This window comes from Scyliorhinus canicula, chromosome 6, assembly GCF_902713615.1.
Source record: "Scyliorhinus canicula chromosome 6, sScyCan1.1, whole genome shotgun sequence".
Taxonomy (NCBI): Eukaryota; Metazoa; Chordata; class Chondrichthyes; order Carcharhiniformes; family Scyliorhinidae; genus Scyliorhinus; species Scyliorhinus canicula.
In genome coordinates, this window is record NC_052151.1 from 69,407,990 (window position 1) to 69,424,809 (window position 16,820).

Consider the following 16,820-nt stretch of genomic DNA (forward strand, 5'->3'; position numbering starts at 1 on the left):
AAAGTTTAAGCCTGCTTTTGGGCATATTTGGCAGTGGGGGGGGTTTCTTGGTGGCTGCAGCACCGACTGGGGTGCTATTTCTCCTCCACCCTGCACCCCTCCTTTCAGGACTCCCCCTTCTCCAAGCCCCTGGAACCCCTCTTACCACCCATCAAATTGGCAAGCTCCCAACCTGGGCCTGACCACTGCCATTCTGGCACCACCCTGGTAGTGCCAGGGTGTTACTGCGACAGTGCCTAGGTGCCAGCGAATCATCCTGGAGTCTCCAATGCCCTGCAAGCTCTCCTCTCTTCTCTTCTTCCCCCCCCCCCCCCCCCCCCCCCCCCCCCAAGGTGCTGTTATGCCTGGTCCGCCTTTGAGCAGACCAGCATTAAATGATGCCTTGGCGAGGTCTCGCAGGCGCCCAATGGCTTATTTACATATCCAGATTGTGTCAGGCAGAGCGAGTCAGGTGACTTGCCATCAGCACGGTGCCATATTTGAGGCACTCCCATGGTTCACCTGGCGCGCCAAGATCCACACCAGGCACAACATGTTTGCTGAATTGCACTCAATGCCTTAAATTATGGAGCCATTGACCACATTCCAAACTTAATTATACCTCCTCCAAAGGGATGCAGAAAAAAAATGAATATACTTGGAAATGTCAATTCCATGGAAAAGAGGAACCTTGTGTTGCAGGACCAATATACTTCTAAGCTACACTGAACACTTTCAACAGGAACATTTCCAATGTTTGTGCAAAATGTTTGCAATTATAATGGCTGGAGATACAATGAAAGATTAATACTAATCTAGTTTCCCTGATAAATCTATAACTTCCATACTTGCATTTCTCCATGATGCCTTCTGTTTTGATGAAAGCTCAAAAGTAGCACATTTGAGAGTGAGAGTTGCCTTATCTTGTAAAGTTGGGCCAGATTTTTGAATTTTTGGCACTTCCAATATTTGATAGAACATTTTTTAAAATCATATAAATAACTGGGATCCAACTGTTATTAAAATGATTTGCGCACAAGCTTTGGCTATTCCTACAAAATCAGTTCACTGAGTTGGTAGTCATTGAACATATATACAGAGAGATGAGAATTTTAAGCGAAGTATCACTATTTCAGGTCAGACCACACGAAAGGTGACTTTAAAAAAAAAATCAACATAGCTGCAGGTTCTGAATTGTAAAATTTGGAAAATGAAATTGTTAAAACCTTCCTCTCTAAAAAAAGTAAATCTAGTGTAAATGCATTTTATGAATAGTTTTGTGTCTGATCAAATTGTAAGGTTTAAAGTCTTTGATAAATGCCTTTTTTACATTATCCAGCAATTCCACTTTATAGTACTGCGCATTTTGCTTTGCAGAGTGCCAAGAACTCCAATTGCTGATTGGAAATAGGAAATTAATGCAAAAAAAGCTATAGCATTTTATTAGAAGCAGGGTGTAGTTAATGACATTCCTTTCGAAGAAATATCACCCAATGCATGGGTAATAAGTTCAGATATCTTGCTGTGCTCTGAAATATTAATAACTTATGGTAGAAAGCATTGAATAAAAATAAAACTGAAAACTGAATACATTTTCTAAAACTACTGAGTACAACTCTGACCATGGTGTGCCCTAAACAGTCTTGAACAGTCATATTTGTCACTATAATAATTACTCACATTTGATATAACTGGATTTCATCTTTTGGAAAAAATACTTCCGTTCCAAAGTTGTCAAAACTACTAAGCTAGAACCCGGTCTTGGAAAGAAACAGCCTGTAATTCCAGATAATACATGCACACTGATGTCGAAATAAGTTACCTCCACATTGCATCAGGTTTTGCTTTTGATAATTTATATTCCAGTTTTGTTATTACATGTTTTAATTCAATACTCTTCCCCACTGTTCTATATTTTGTCTTTCTTCTAACAAGATGTACAATTCAAAGGTACCCCTTCACCCTGCGTTAATGGAGATGAATGCTGGAATCATGATGTTCTGGACACCATAGAAGTAGCAGAACAACACCTGATTTTATTAATATGTTGAAAATTAAGTGTCAAATTTTACTGGTCTAACTTAATCAATAACTGGACTCAAGGCAACACAAGGTTCATGGATATGGTTGTGTAGGCTTCAATTATTTTTCTTTGGGCTGCTAAAATGGCTCCTGATCCTAAAGAACAGTTAAAAGTAAAGCAGAAGCATCAGAACTTTTGGCACCAACATTACATATTGTATGAAGTAGTTTTAGGAATATGGAAGCGGTATTCTAAAAAGATGCAGTCTAGTATTTATTATTATAATAGCTATTAGTGAAGTACAGTGTCATTACCAGAATGCTAGTATAAAAGAATGAGACAGCATTAAACAGCTGTTTAACTAACAGAGGACTTCAAGGTTTTCAAAGCATATTCATTTATTTTTCTCAGACTGCTGGACAGCCAATGACTGTCAGAATAGTCAACAGCTGAACAGTTGAGGACATTCTCAATAGATGCTGCACCTTGGTAAAAGGTGAAACACTATTTTTACGAGCAATAAAATGAACCGACTTTTTACTAGCCTGCCCAACAATATACTTGCATGTGTACTTATGTCAATATTAGCCAGCCAAGGATATATCCACCAGTACCTATACATACATAAAATATAGTGTGAAACACTCAACAGCATAGGCAGGCTGAGTGACCGAAATAGTGATCTCAAAGTAATTCTCAAGCGTATAGATGTCACATTAGAACACAATTTAAACGTAACAACTGACTCAACATTAATAATCTACTAGGAACAAATAATTCACAATGGACAAATGGCAATATCAAATTTGTTCAGTTTGGTACTATAGTTCCAAATATTAACATTTAGGAAAGGGATAAATAAACAGGTGCAATCTCTCTTTAGATCTTTCACTGGCCAACAATGCAACGCTGAAGACTACAGCAGAATCTAAGCATCCTGCTTGCTGCAGTACTGTAAATAATATTTCATCAGCATTATTGAATTATTACAATTCTGGTTAAAATTGCTACGGAATTGCTTTGGTTTTCCATGTACCTTGTTCTGAAGTTGAAGATATTGTACAAACAGAACTGTAGGGGGAAAGCATATTGACAGACAAACTTGTACCAGTAAGAGGGTAAAAATAATTCAAGCCTTCTTAAAAAAAAAATATAGGACCAACAGTGGCCTATTCAATGAGTTACTTAGATTCAACCTCCAATCTTGTGCAGTGGAAGTAAGACTGAGGACCAAAATTAAATCAAAGTAACTGAATAAATTTGACTCGTACAAGTATAATGTCAAGGGCATTAAAGTGGAATTATAGATGTATTATTGCGCAGATAAACATTTAATGAGTTTACACATATGCAAATCTGATATGACACCAGGTCATAAGCATAACATACAAGTATTGCAATGAAGAGCTAGCTAACAAAACAATTTTGATCTTGCATTGAAATTACAAGATGACATTTTAGAACCAATGTAGCATAATCTTACCGCACAATGACCACCAATGGAAGCAGGTTAAGCTTCTCTACAACTTGGATTACATTTAAATTGTCAATTCTTTAGTTTCTATGCAGCCAGGTGCACTGGTTTGGCAACAAGGTATTTTGCGAAACCAATGCTGTAGTTCTGTAAACAAGTTAGTCTCACCTATCATTTTAGGTTATGATTCATTTTCGGTATTACAACTAGCTCCATCCTGCAGCTACAGTTTTCATTTATTATTTAGAAATACTGTTAAAATTAATTGATATTTTGTGTAAACATAAGTGGATCTTACGAATTTTCGAAACAAATTTGAATCATTGTGCAAAATACTCTAGTAAACGATAATTTGGTGTTAATCATGATCATAAACAACAGTCATGACTCATTAACCTTGTTGCTACTTATGTCGCAATCCACGATGACACCTTCCGAACAGCAGTCATGGTTCAATTCTTCTAGTTAAATTCTGTGCAAACTGATCAGATGAGAGTGCAAGATTTCTACTTTACTCCAGGCAGTCACTAGAATGGTTCATCTGACAGAACTTCACAAATCATCATCACCGATTCCCTCAAAGGCATAGTTACCATGGAAGTCATTCGCACTGATGTCATTGGAGGAGTTAGATGTGCCAATTCCTCGTATGCTCACGGAAGAGAGCTTACTCTGCAAGATGACAACAGATAGCAAGTATAAAAACTCAATGAATAAAATGTTTTAGTTAACAAGAACCAATTAAAAATATTTAATATTATTAAAATATTTAATGCCGGCAGAAGCTAATATTGAAATTTTGGTAAACTGAATGAACTAAGTGGTTAATTATTGGAGGATTGGGTGTGTAATGGATTAGCACAACATTTTTCCATCTTTGCAATACAGAACTTGAATATTGCTGAAAAGCGAAACATGTTGCTGAAGCTATTCATCTTGCACTAATCAGGTCAAACATACGAATGCCAAATTTCAAATGATCACAACAATTTATTCCATGCGAAAAGGGATGATGATTGTTGGTAAATCTGTTGTAATTAGCGGAGGTGTTGCCATGGAGAAAGCAACAGAGAACTATATGCTCATGCCCTTGCTGACTAAGTCCTATCCAAATTAGTTCCACCCTCAGCTTTTTTCCATAAACTTGCAAACAGATCCTTAGGTATAAGTACATGTTCAATTGCTTTTTGAGAGTTCCTAAGGAATCAGATTTCGTGATTCTTTGAGAAGCACATTCTGGATATGAGCATACACATATGAACAAATGAATTACAAGCCCCACAAGTCTTTGGCCCTTCATGCCTGCTCTCCCTCAAGTCTGTTCACACAAGATCATAACTGATCGGATTGCAGCCTCAACTTTAAACTCCTAAACCCCATAATCCTATCTAACCCAAAATATTCAGTGTTCCTGTCTCCACCGCTCTCTGCGCAAGCTAAATCCACAGACTAACAATCTGTAAAAAGTTTCCTCATCTTCATTTTGAATGATAGAACTTTATTTTTAAACTCTGTGCCCTAGTTCAGAGTCTCTCCCCAAGGGGGAAACATCCTCTTAGCATCCTCCCTCTCAAGTCCCTCAGGATTTTATGTTTCTGTAAGATTGCCTCATCTTTTTATATTTTATTCCAAACACATTGCAACACAGTGGCATAGTAGAAAAATAAACATGGTACAGACAGTGTGCTAATTTTATCCCCTTTTCTACCCCCCCCTCCCCACCGCGACAAACAATTCCTCAAACATGGACAGAAATGACCTCCATCAAGTGTAAAACTCCTCCATGAACCCCACCCACCCAAGGGCAAACTTTATCTTCACCAACCTGAGGAACTCCTGGAAATCCCCCAGCCACGCCTGATTCCCGGCAGCGCTACTGACCTCCAATTCCAAAGTATCCTAGCCGGGCAATCAGAGAGGCGAAGACCACAACATTGGGCCCCCTCCCCTCCTGCAGTGCCGGCACCTCCAAAAATCCCCACGATAGGGTCCGGCATTATCTTGACCCTGACAGACTCTCAAACATCGCCGTCCAAAATCTATGCAGATTTATAACCCCCAAAAAGCATATGGAAATGTTTATCCGGCCTCCTCCTACATATCTTCAATTCCCAGGAAGAACCCACTCAGTCCAAGTCATATGGGCCCTATGTACCACCACCGTAAACTCTATAAGGCTCAACCTTGCACAGGATGGAGGTTGGAGTTGACTTGGTAGATTATTTCACTCCAAATTCCCCATCCCATCCCCAATTCTTCCTCCCATTTCCACTTGATCCCTTTTACCAAAACTGACCCCTTTTGTCCCAACCATCCATAGATAATCCCAATCCTCGCTTACACATCCAGGAGCAACAACCTCTCTAACGTATATTCCGGCAACAGACGGAATGAGAGTAGCTCCTTACACACAAAACCCCGCAACCACCAATATCAAAATTCGCTCACCCTTGGCAACTCAAACCTCTCCTGCACCTCCTCCAACCCTGCAACCTCGCCCTCCCTCTGTGGGCCTTGAATGAGAAAATTCCCCCTGCCTCCCGTCTCTACCAAGACCCACCACCCTCTCATTCTTCTAGACTCCAATGGATACAGTCTTGACACTTCCTCATAAGATAACCTCTTCATTCCAGGAACTGATCAAGTAACCCTTCTCTGAACTGCTTCTAATGCAATTACATACTTTCTTAAATACTGAATGCCAAATGTATTCTCACCCAAGTTCTAAACAACTGTATAAAACGTCCCTACTTTTATAGTCAATTCCCCTTGTAATAAATGACAACATCCCATTTGCCTTCCTGGTCACTTGCTGCAACTTGCAGTGAATGTGGGAATTTCAGATATATTGTATTAAACGCATTTGGTACAGTAAGGGTTAAAAGCCTGGGGCTGTATGACTGCTGCAGGAGTGTTTCTAAAAGTGCTGGTTTGCAACACAGCTAGGCTTTTTGAGAGCCAGAGCTGGAATTAAAGCAACATAAAAGTTTGGGCAAATGGAATGGATTTTTATTTGGATTAAGAGGGTTCCATGTGAAGTATTTGATTAGAGATATTGGGCTGGATTCTCGACCGTCGGGATGCTCTGTTTTGCAGGCAGCCCGGGGGTTTCCCGATGGTGTGGGGCAGCCCCACAATGGGAAACCCCATTGATCAGCCAGCGAAATGGAGAATCCAGCCGACGTACTAACCAGAAATCTGGCACTGCGGGACGGCGAATAGAAGCATTATGAAGGTAGTTTCTGAAGACTTCAGCAAGAGATCCTGCATTGGTCTGTCAGGATTCAGGTCGAACAGTCTCAAAGAACATCGCTTAAGCAAGTATGCCTGGGTCTGCTAGCTTTTTAAAAGTGGATGTTGACCTGAGATGGCTTTCTTGTTTGAGTGGGAATAAAGATAGCAGTTAAGGGTTATTGCGGCACTGTATAGATTAGCATTGTTTAAAGTGTAAATTGTAAGATATTTTCTTCGGTGATGTTAAAAATATTTTAATCTTGTGTTCAGAATAAAGTTTGATTTAATATATCATATCCCTATTTTGCATGAAATCACTCCTGGAGTGAGATATCCTTTCCTCAGTCTTACAAAATTAAAATAAAATATTGGGGTTTCTGTCCAGTATCCTAGCCACTGTTGGGGTCTGGGATTGTAATAAACTGCATATTAATGTTTGTGATTCATATACCAGGGCATCCAGATCCCTCTACAACAGAGGTCTGCAATCTCTCTCCATTTAAATAACATTCTGATTTATATTCTTCCTGCCAAATTGGACAAGTTCACATTTTTCCTCATTATACATCATCTGGCAATTTTTACCCACTCAACCTTACTGTCCTGCAGCATAACAAGATTTTCACAACCCTTTGCAGGAAAAGAAATCTTATTGCCCTTTCACCAAGCATATTAAATTTGTGACCTCTGGTAACCAACGTACTTACCAGATCAAAATGTTTCACCCTGCTTTCTCTATCTGAATTTTGAATGCCTCCATTAGGTGTCCTATAGACTTCTTCTCTCTTGAGAACAATCCCAGCTTCTTAAATATCTTCATGTAACCTGTATCCCAGCAAACCTCACCTGTACCTCTCCAAGGCTCGACATCCTTCCAAAGCTATGGTGCCCAGAATTATGTATTTCTTCTTTTTAGCCAGTTACTCGAGGTCAAGGATGGGCTGCTTCCACTCCAGTTTGATGGGTTCAGGTGGCTGTTAAGTCCAATGCGCGATCTACAGACTCTGACAAATGTGGGGCAATGTTGCTTCAAGGGTTGGATAGATGGGTTGTTTAGAGGTTTGTGCTTTCCATCCGATACCTCAACTTCCCCTCTGCACAGTCAGTCTCTATGCATTCAGTGCCTCCCCAAATAAGCCTTCCCTATTTTGGTCAGTCACAAGCCAGGGTCTCCCGGGAGTATATTTCACATCTGTTTTCACCCAGGTGACTGAGGAGATAGTTATGGAACTCAGAGAGAGAGAGATTGTGAGGTCCTTCAGCAAATTGCCATAGGGAGTGACAAGATATTGGTCTGGATAAATAGTGGAAAGCAAGGGAGGAGATTGCTGGGGCTCGGACCCAAATTTTTAATTCCTGTGGCCATGAGAGAGGTGCCAGAGGACTAGAGTACAGCCAATGTGGTCTCGCTATTTAAGAAAGGTTATAGAAACAAACCAGGGAACTACAGACCAGTGAAGCTAACGTCAGTAGTTGGGAAAATACTGGAGAAGATTCTGAAGGCAAGATATGGTCACTTGAGGAGGCAAGGTTTGATCAGGGGTAGTCAGCATGGCTTTGTCAGATGGAGATCATACCTAATAAATTTGATTGATTTTTTGAGCATGCAACCAAGTGTGTAGATGAGAGCAGTGTAGTTGATGTACATAGAACATTACAGCACAGAACAGGCCCTTCGGCCCTCGATGTTGTGCCGAGCAATGATCAGCCCCTACTCAAGCCTAACATATCCACCCTATACCAGTACCCCCCCCCCCCCCCCCAAACCACTGGAGCTGTGAAGCATTTATGCTAACCACCATGCTACCGTGCTGCCATGTAGTTTACATGGATTTCAGTAAAGCCTTTGACAAGGTCTCACATGGAAAACTTAAGAAGGTAAATGCATATGAGATACAGGGAGATTTGATAAGATGGATTCATAATTGGCTTAGCGGTAGGAGACAGAAGAAGCTGCTTTAGTGTCTTTTTAAAAAAAAAATTGATTTACAGGATGTGGGCTTCGCTGGTTAGGCCAGAAATTATTGCTGGTCCCGAGTTGCCTTTCAGAAAGTGGTGGTGAGTTGCCTTCTTGAACCGCTGCAGTCTTTGAGGTGTAGTAACACCCAAGGAGGAGTTCCGGGATGTTGCCTCAGCAACAGTGAAAGACGGGCAATATATTTTCAAGTCAGGGTGGTGAGTGACTTGGAGGGGAACCTCGATAGAATCATAGAATTTAAAGTGCAGAAAGAAGCCATTCGGCCCATCGAGTCTACACCGGCCCTTGGAAAGAGTACCCCACTTAAGCCCCACACCTCCATCTTATCTCCTTCATCCCCGCAACCTCACCTAACCTTTTTGAACACTAAGGGCAATTTAGAATGTTCAATCCGCCTAACCCGCTCATCTTTGGACTGTGGGAGGAAAGCAGAGCACCCGGAGGAAATCCACGCAGACACGGGGAGAACGTGCAGACTCCGCAGAGACAGTGATCCAAGCCAAGAAGCGAACCTGGGATCCTGGAGCTGTGAAGCAACTGTGCTAACCACTGTGCTACCATGCTGCCCCAGATGGTGGGGTTACCAGGTATCTGCTGCCAAACCTGAGATTTTCTAGCATTTTCTCTTTTGGTATCTGCTGCTCTTATTCTTCTGGATGGTAGTCGTTGTGGGTTTGGAAGGTGTTGTCTAAGGAACCTTGACGAGTTACTGCAGTCCATCTTGCAGATGGTACACATGGCTGCCACTGCTCAGTGGTGGAGTTTAAATGTTTGTGGAAGGGGGAGCAATCAGCGGACTGCTTTGACCGGGATGGTGTTGAGCTTCTGGAGTATTGTTGGAGCTGCACTCATCCAGGAAGAGGAGAGCATTCCATTACACTCCTAACTTGTCCCTTGTAGATGGTGGACAGCACTTGTGTGGCGCGAATGTAACTTGCTACTTGTCAGCTCAAGCCTGGATGTTGTCCCGGTCTTGCTGCATTTGGACATGGACTGCTTCATTATCAGAGTTGTGAATGGTGTTGAGTGTGTAGTCATCCGCAAACCTCCCCACTTCGGACCTTATAATGGAAGGGAGATCATTGATGAAGCAGCTGAAGATGGTTGGGCCTTGGACATTACCCCGAGGAACTCCTGCAGTGATGTCCTGGTGTTGAGGTGATTGACATCCACCCATCTTCCTTTGTGCCAAGTATGACTCCAACAAGCTGAGAGTTTTCCCCCGATTCCCACCGCCTCCAGTTTAGCTGGGGTTCCATGATGCTATGTTTGGTCAAATGCTGCCTGATGCACAGTGGTTAGCACTGTTGCTTCACAGTGACAGGGTCCTAGATTCGAGTCCCGGCTTGGGTCACTGTCTGTGCAGAGTCTGCATGTTCTCCTAGTGTCTACCCCCGGGTGCTCCGGTTTCCTCCCACAAGTCCCGAAAGACGTGCTGTTACGTGAATTAGACATTCTGACTTCTCCCTCTGTGTACCCGAACAGGCGCTGGAATGTGGCGACTCGGGGCTTTTCACAGTAACTTCATTGCTGTGTTAATGTAAGCCTACTTGTGACAATAATAATTATTATATGTCAAGGGCACTCTCACCTCACCTCTGACATTCAGCTCTTTTGTCCATGTTTGAACCAAGGTTGAGTGACCCTGGTGCAACCCAAGCTCAGCGATGAGCAGGTTATTGCTGAGTAAGTGCTGCTTGATAGTATTGTTGGATGACTCATTCCATCACTTTACTGATATTGGAGAGTAGACCGATAGGGCGGTAATTGGCTGGGTTGGATTGGTCCCGTTTCTGGTGTACAGGACACCTGGGCAATTTTCCACACTGCCAGGTGGATGCCAGGGGTGCGGCAAGTTTTGGAGCACAAGTCTTCAGTACTATTGCCATGATATGGTCAGGGCCCATAGCCTTTCCTGTCTCCAGTGCCTTCAGCCGTTTCTTGATATTATGTGGAATGAATTGTTTTGGCTGAAGACTGACATCTCATGATGCTGGGGACCTCCTGAGGAGACTGAGATTGATCATCCACTTTTCACATCTGGCTTAAGATTGTTGCGAATACCTCAGCCTGATCTTTTACATATACATGCTGGGCTCCTCCATCATGGAGGATGGGGATTTTTGTGGATCCTTCTCCTCCAGTGAGTTGTTTAATTGTCCACCACCATTCAAGGCTGGATGTAGCAGGACTACAGAGCTTAGATCCGATTTGTTTGTTGTGGAATCAATTAGCTCTGTCTATTACTTGCTGCTAGTGCTGTTTGGCACACAAGTAGTCCTGTGTTGTAGCTTTACCAGATCAACACCTCATTTTTTGATATGCCTGATGTTCCTCCTGCATACTCTCCTGCACTCTTCATTGAACCAATATCCTGCAGTAGTCACTTCTACCGAAACTGTCATAGACAGATGCAACTGCTGCAGGTAGATTGGTGAGCACAAGGTCAAGTATGTTTTTCCCTCTTGTTGGTACCCTCACCACCTGCTGCAGGCGCAGTCTAGCAGCTATGCCCTTTAGGACCCGGCCAGCGCAGTCTGTGTTGGTACTACTGAGCCACTCTTGGTGAAGTATCCACCCAGAGCATATTCTGCACCTTTGCCACCCTCAGTGCTGTCTCAACATGGAGGAGTACTGATTCATCAACATGGTAATCAGCAGGAGGTTTCCTTGCCCATGTACAACCCGAAGTCATGAGACTTCATGGAGTCCAGAGTCGATGTTAAGGACTCCCATGGCAACTCCCTCCCAACTGTGCCGCCACCTCTACTGGGTCTGTCCTGCCGGTGAGACGGGACATACGCAGAAATGAAAATAGTGATATCTGGGACATTGTCAGGTATTATTCTGTAAGTATGACTATGTCAGGCTGTTGCTGAACTAGTCTGTGAGACAACTCTCCCAACTTTTTGCTCAAGCCGCCAGATGTTAGTAAGGAGGGCTTTGCAGTGCCGGTAGGGCTGGATTTGCCGTTGTCGTTTGCGGTGCCTGGTTCGATGCCGGGTGGTCCATCCAGTTTCGTTCCTTTTTTGTGTTTTTATAGCGGTTGAATACAACTGAGTGGCTTGCTAGGCCATTTCAGAGTTAACCACATTGCTGTGAGTCTGGAGTCACATGTAGGCCAGGCAAGGATGGCAGATTTCCTTGGGCTTTTTCCACTGATTTCATGGTCATCATTAGGCTTTTAATTCCAGATATTTTATTGAGTTTAAATTCCATCATCTACCGTGCTGGGATTCGAACCCGAGTCCCCAGATCATTATCCTGGGTCTCTAGATTACTAGTCCAGTGACAATGCCACCACCACCCCGGTAGGAAGCCAGTGACATACCACAGGGATCCATGTTGGGCCCTCCCTATTTGTCATTTATATAAAAATGACATAGATGACTATATGAGGGGTAGGATCAGTAAGTTTGCGGATGACACAAAGATTGGCCGGCTGGTTAACAGCGAGGTTGAGTGCCTTGGGTTACCAGGAAGATATAGAACATATAATGCAGAAGGGGGTCATTCGGCCCATCGAGTCTGCACCAACCCACTTAAGGCCTCACTTCCACCCTATCACCGTAACCCAATAACCCCTCCTAACCTTTTTGGTCACTAAGAGCAATTTATCATGGTCAATCCACCTATCCTGCACGTCTTTGGACTGTGGGAGGAAACCGGAGCATCCGGAGGAAACTCACGCAGACACGGGGAGAACGTGCAGATTCCGCACAGACAGTGACCCAGTGGGGAATCGAACCTGGGACCCTGGTGCTATAAAGCCACAGTGCTATCCACTTGTGCTACTGTGCTACCCAAAATTGGGATATAGCTGGCATACAGATGGGATGGTCAAATTGGCGGATAAGTGGCAGATGCAATTTAATCCTGAAAGGTGTGAGGAGATACACTTTAGATGGAGTAATTTAACAAGGAAGTATATGATGAAAAGGTCTGACACTGGAAAGTTCCGAAGGACAAAGGGACCTTTGCTTTGTTTGTCCATGGACCTCTGAAGGCAGAACTGTAGGTGAAAAAAGTCATATGGGACACACTTTTATCAATCGGGGCATAGATTACAAAAGCAGGGAGGTTATGATGGAGCTGTATTGAACTTGGTGAGGCCACAGCTGGAGTAATGTATGCAATTCTGGTTGCCACATTATAGGAAGAATGTAATTTCATTGGAGGGGTTGCAGAGAAGATTCACCAGAATGTTGCCTGCGGTGGAACATTTAAGTTATAAAGAGAGGCTGGATAGGCGTGGGTTGTTTTCTCTGGAGCAGAGAAGACAGAGGGGTGACCTGATTGAGATGCACAAGATTATGGCATGAACAGGTGGATATGGAGCAGCTGTGCCCCTCAGTCGAAGGGTCAGTTACGAGGGGATAGAAGTTCAAAGTGAGGTTTAGAAGGGATTTGAGGAAAAACGTTCCCCCCCCACCCCTCCAGAGTAGTCTGGAATGCACTGCCTGAGGGTGGTAGAGGCAGGATGCCTCACATCCTTTAAAAGGTTTGTTTTAGGTTGTGAGTCACCTGATGAAGGAGCATCGTTGGACTTCAACCTGGTGTTGTAATACCTCTTACTGTGCACACCCCATCCAATGCCAGCATCTCCACATCCTTTAAAAAGTACCTGGAAAGTACTTGGCTGGCCATAACATGCAAGGCTATGGGCCAAGTGCCGACAAGTGGGATTAGTTGGGAAGGTCAGAGCCTTTCAAGCGTCGGTGCAGACTCGATGGGCCGAAGGACCTCTTCTGCATAGTTTTCTGTGATTCTGGCGAGTTGTTGGGTACAAGACCATAAGACACAGGAGCAGATTTAGGCCATTCTACTATGTTTGACCCCTCCAGGGATACTGTTAAGGATATCCCTAAAGCATTTCTGCTTCCCTCCTGGAATTCTACTGCTGCAAAGAAGTCCAGAGTAAAGCAGTTGTTTGTCTGTCAGGCTCCATAAGCAGCGGGCTTTGAGTGATTAGCACCCCAAGTTAGCTTGGGAGAGGATGCTGCTGTTGGGACGACCTTTCTTGCCCCCAGATTTGGAGGATATTCCGTAGGGGTGACTGGTGATGCTTCTCCAGTTTAAGATGCCTGCTGTAGATCATCCAAGTCTCTGAAGTGTTTAGGAGTTTGAGGGATCATTGCTGCCTGTTAGACATGACCGTTGTCTCAATTTTGAGATCCGAGATTGTACAAAATACTTCAGCTGAGGTCTAACTGGTGATTTGCAAGCTTTAGCATAACTTCCATGATTTTGTATTTAATGGCCCTATTCACAAAGCCAAGACAGAGATATGGTCGCTTAACCAACTTGACTTATTACCTTGAAAGAGTTCCGTACTCCAAGGTCCCTATTCCGGACCTCTTAAAATTGTACAGTATAAATTATGCTGCCCGTCTATGTTGTTCTTCCAAAGGTACATCACTTCACACTTAACTATATTAAACTACATCTGTCACGTGTCTACCCATTTCATCCTCCTGGTGCCTACTACTATCTTGCTATTTACTACCATGTTTCCTATCATCCATAAAAAAAGTATACTCTTAATTTCTCAATCTAGGCCAATTATAAATATGAAAGCAATGGCTTTCATACTATTACTGAGCCCTATAAGGGGCCATATTCATAATGTCTGCCAATCACCAACCAATCATTCTGGTCCTATCACTTTGACAATTATGTGCCCAAGTTACAGCTGTACATTTAATCACATGTGCTTCTACTTTTTCCACAAAAGACACAAAATGTGTTACTTTGTCACACTGTTTTTGAAAGTCCATAAATATAACATTTATTCAGCATCTTTATCAATCCTCTTACTTTAAAAACTTAATCAGGTTGTGAGGCATTATTTACCTTCAACTTTTTTAGCAGTTCCTCAACTCATGCTTCTCCAAGTGAGAATAAATTTTGCCTTTGACAATCGTCTCAACTAGTTTTCCCAACACTGATGGGTATTAATGCAGAAAGGCATTAGAAAATTGTCCATGAACCGGTTTCTGATTTTTCACCTTCAGTCTTAAGTGATACTCTAAATAGATGTAATGTGGAAGAGTACAGAAGGATTCTGTTGGTAATCTACCATCTACAAGATGGAAAACTTTAATTTGAAAAATGACTGTGATCGACCCCCCGATACCGCAATAGGTTTGTTTTTTTAATGCTCACTGTCTGTATTAAAGTCAAATTACATTGAGAACAAGTGCATGTTAATGATAATTCATATTAATCTATGCACTTTTCCAATAAACAGCAACCACACAGATGGTTACTTAATCCAAATGCAGGCTTTTTACATTAAGTTGTTAGAACATTGTTTAGGCATCAGATCATCTTAAAGCGGAAGACAAAAACTTAGTTAACAATATAAATTCGTAATTATAAATCAGTTTGAATAGTTTTACTCACCGAGAGCTTGACAATAGGTTCTCTGTTTGAATCAGGAGAATCCTAGAGAAACAGAAAATTGTTAAGGGAACGAGAATTTGAAGTGCTGCATCTACTAATTTATTTTGAATGAAGTGCAGCAATACTGATTTCACAATTTACTTCAAGGAAATACGAAAAGTCCAGGCAATATTACTGTATTAGTGATTGCTAATATTTTTTTCAGTTTATTTTGCAAGGTTGTGGGTGAAATACCAACAAATTATAACAATTAGGTCAAATCATTAAATAGCAAGATTAATTAAGGAACCGTATCAATAGATAATGTAGTTACCACCACTTTGTACTCCAAGCTAGATAACAGGTTATATTATTAGTGATTTTACATAGCCTAGTCATGTGCATTTTCTTTTGATATTCATTCATGGGATGTGGGTGCAGCTTGCATAGTAGTATTTATTTCCCATCACTTGTGAATGTGGTGGTGAGCCACTTTCTTGAACTACTACAGTCCATGTGGTGCAGGCATACCCAGAGTGTTGTTCGGAAGAAAGCTACAGGGTTTTGAACCGGCAACAGCGATATAGTTCCAAGTCAGGTTGGAGTGTTCCCGCGCTGCTGCTTTGTTCTGCATTACAAGCCAGCTATTTAGCCCAGTGTGCTAAACCAGCTCCTATGTACACTCTGCAGCCACAGTGCACCTGTGATGGAGTGAATGTTAAGGTGTGAACAAGGTGTCAGCCAAACAGGCTACTTTGTCTTGGATTTCCATCACACACCTGACTTGTGCTTGATAGATGGCAATGATGAATATTTCAAACTCGGCCTACTGCTATCGCTAAGCCCACATTTAGCTCCACAATATACATAGGTCTATCTCGAGTGTCACCTCATGTAAAGGTCAGAACAGCACTATCGGATAAATATAAACAAATCATCCACCCTCTAAACCATATCAGGTTTGTGAAAAATAAAAAGGAGATTCTCAACACATCTCAATGAAGCCTGCTTCAATGGAGTCTTCAAATATGGCGTTGTTCTTCTAACACCAGAGGCAAGGATGAGAAGAGTAGTTTTATACAAAATGAATTAATCTATTATCCAATCGTGTTGTTTCCTCCAAAATCTTCCCTCCAATCAGGCGTCCGCCCTGCCACAGTACTGAAATTCTTATCAAAGTCACAAATGTCCTGTGCGGTTATGACAAAAGGTAAACAAACTTTCTCTCCCAGTCCTTCTCTACCCATCTGTAGCCCTTGACACAGTTTACTGCAACATCCTTCCCCATTGTCTCTCCACCATCACCTGGGTGGGACTGCACTCATCTGCTTTCATACAATTAACTGCAATTGCTGCTCATTCGACCCTAAAATATAGTGGTGCCTGGCACCTGCTGGGATTTATTCTTGGTTCCCTCTACATCTGAATGTCTGCAGCTTTCATAATAAGATGGATGAATTAATAGCACAAACAAAAATAAATGGGTGTGATTAATAGCCATTACTGAACTGAAAAAGATATTTGTTACTTTAGGATAGGAAGAAAGGACAAGGAGGTAGGATTGCTCTGTTAAAAGGATGAGATTAGTCCACTCATGAGAAATGATCTCGGCTCAAAGAATGTAGTACCAGTTAGGGTGCTGATAAGTAATAGTACCATAAAATAAGTCACTGATGGAAGTAGTTTATAGGTTCCCTAACAGTAGCTACACTGGAGGACAGAGGATGCATCAAGAAATAACAGGGACC

The 16,820-nt window shown here is 42.3% G+C and overlaps 1 protein-coding gene across 2 annotated transcripts in view; it reads right to left on the reverse strand.

Moving 5' to 3' along the window:
* Positions 1-2,382: 2,382 nt before the first annotated feature.
* snx17 (sorting nexin 17) overlaps positions 2,383-16,820 on the reverse strand; it is a 95,149-nt gene continuing 80,711 nt past the window's right edge. For both annotated transcript variants that reach the window (XM_038799465.1, XM_038799464.1), the window contains 2 exons: positions 15,094-15,135; positions 2,383-4,148 (listed from right to left, as the gene is read on the reverse strand). In XM_038799465.1, the coding sequence (XP_038655393.1) occupies positions 4,029-4,148; positions 15,094-15,135 (162 nt within the window). In that variant the 3' untranslated portion in view covers positions 2,383-4,028. The remainder of the gene's footprint in view (positions 4,149-15,093; positions 15,136-16,820) is intronic.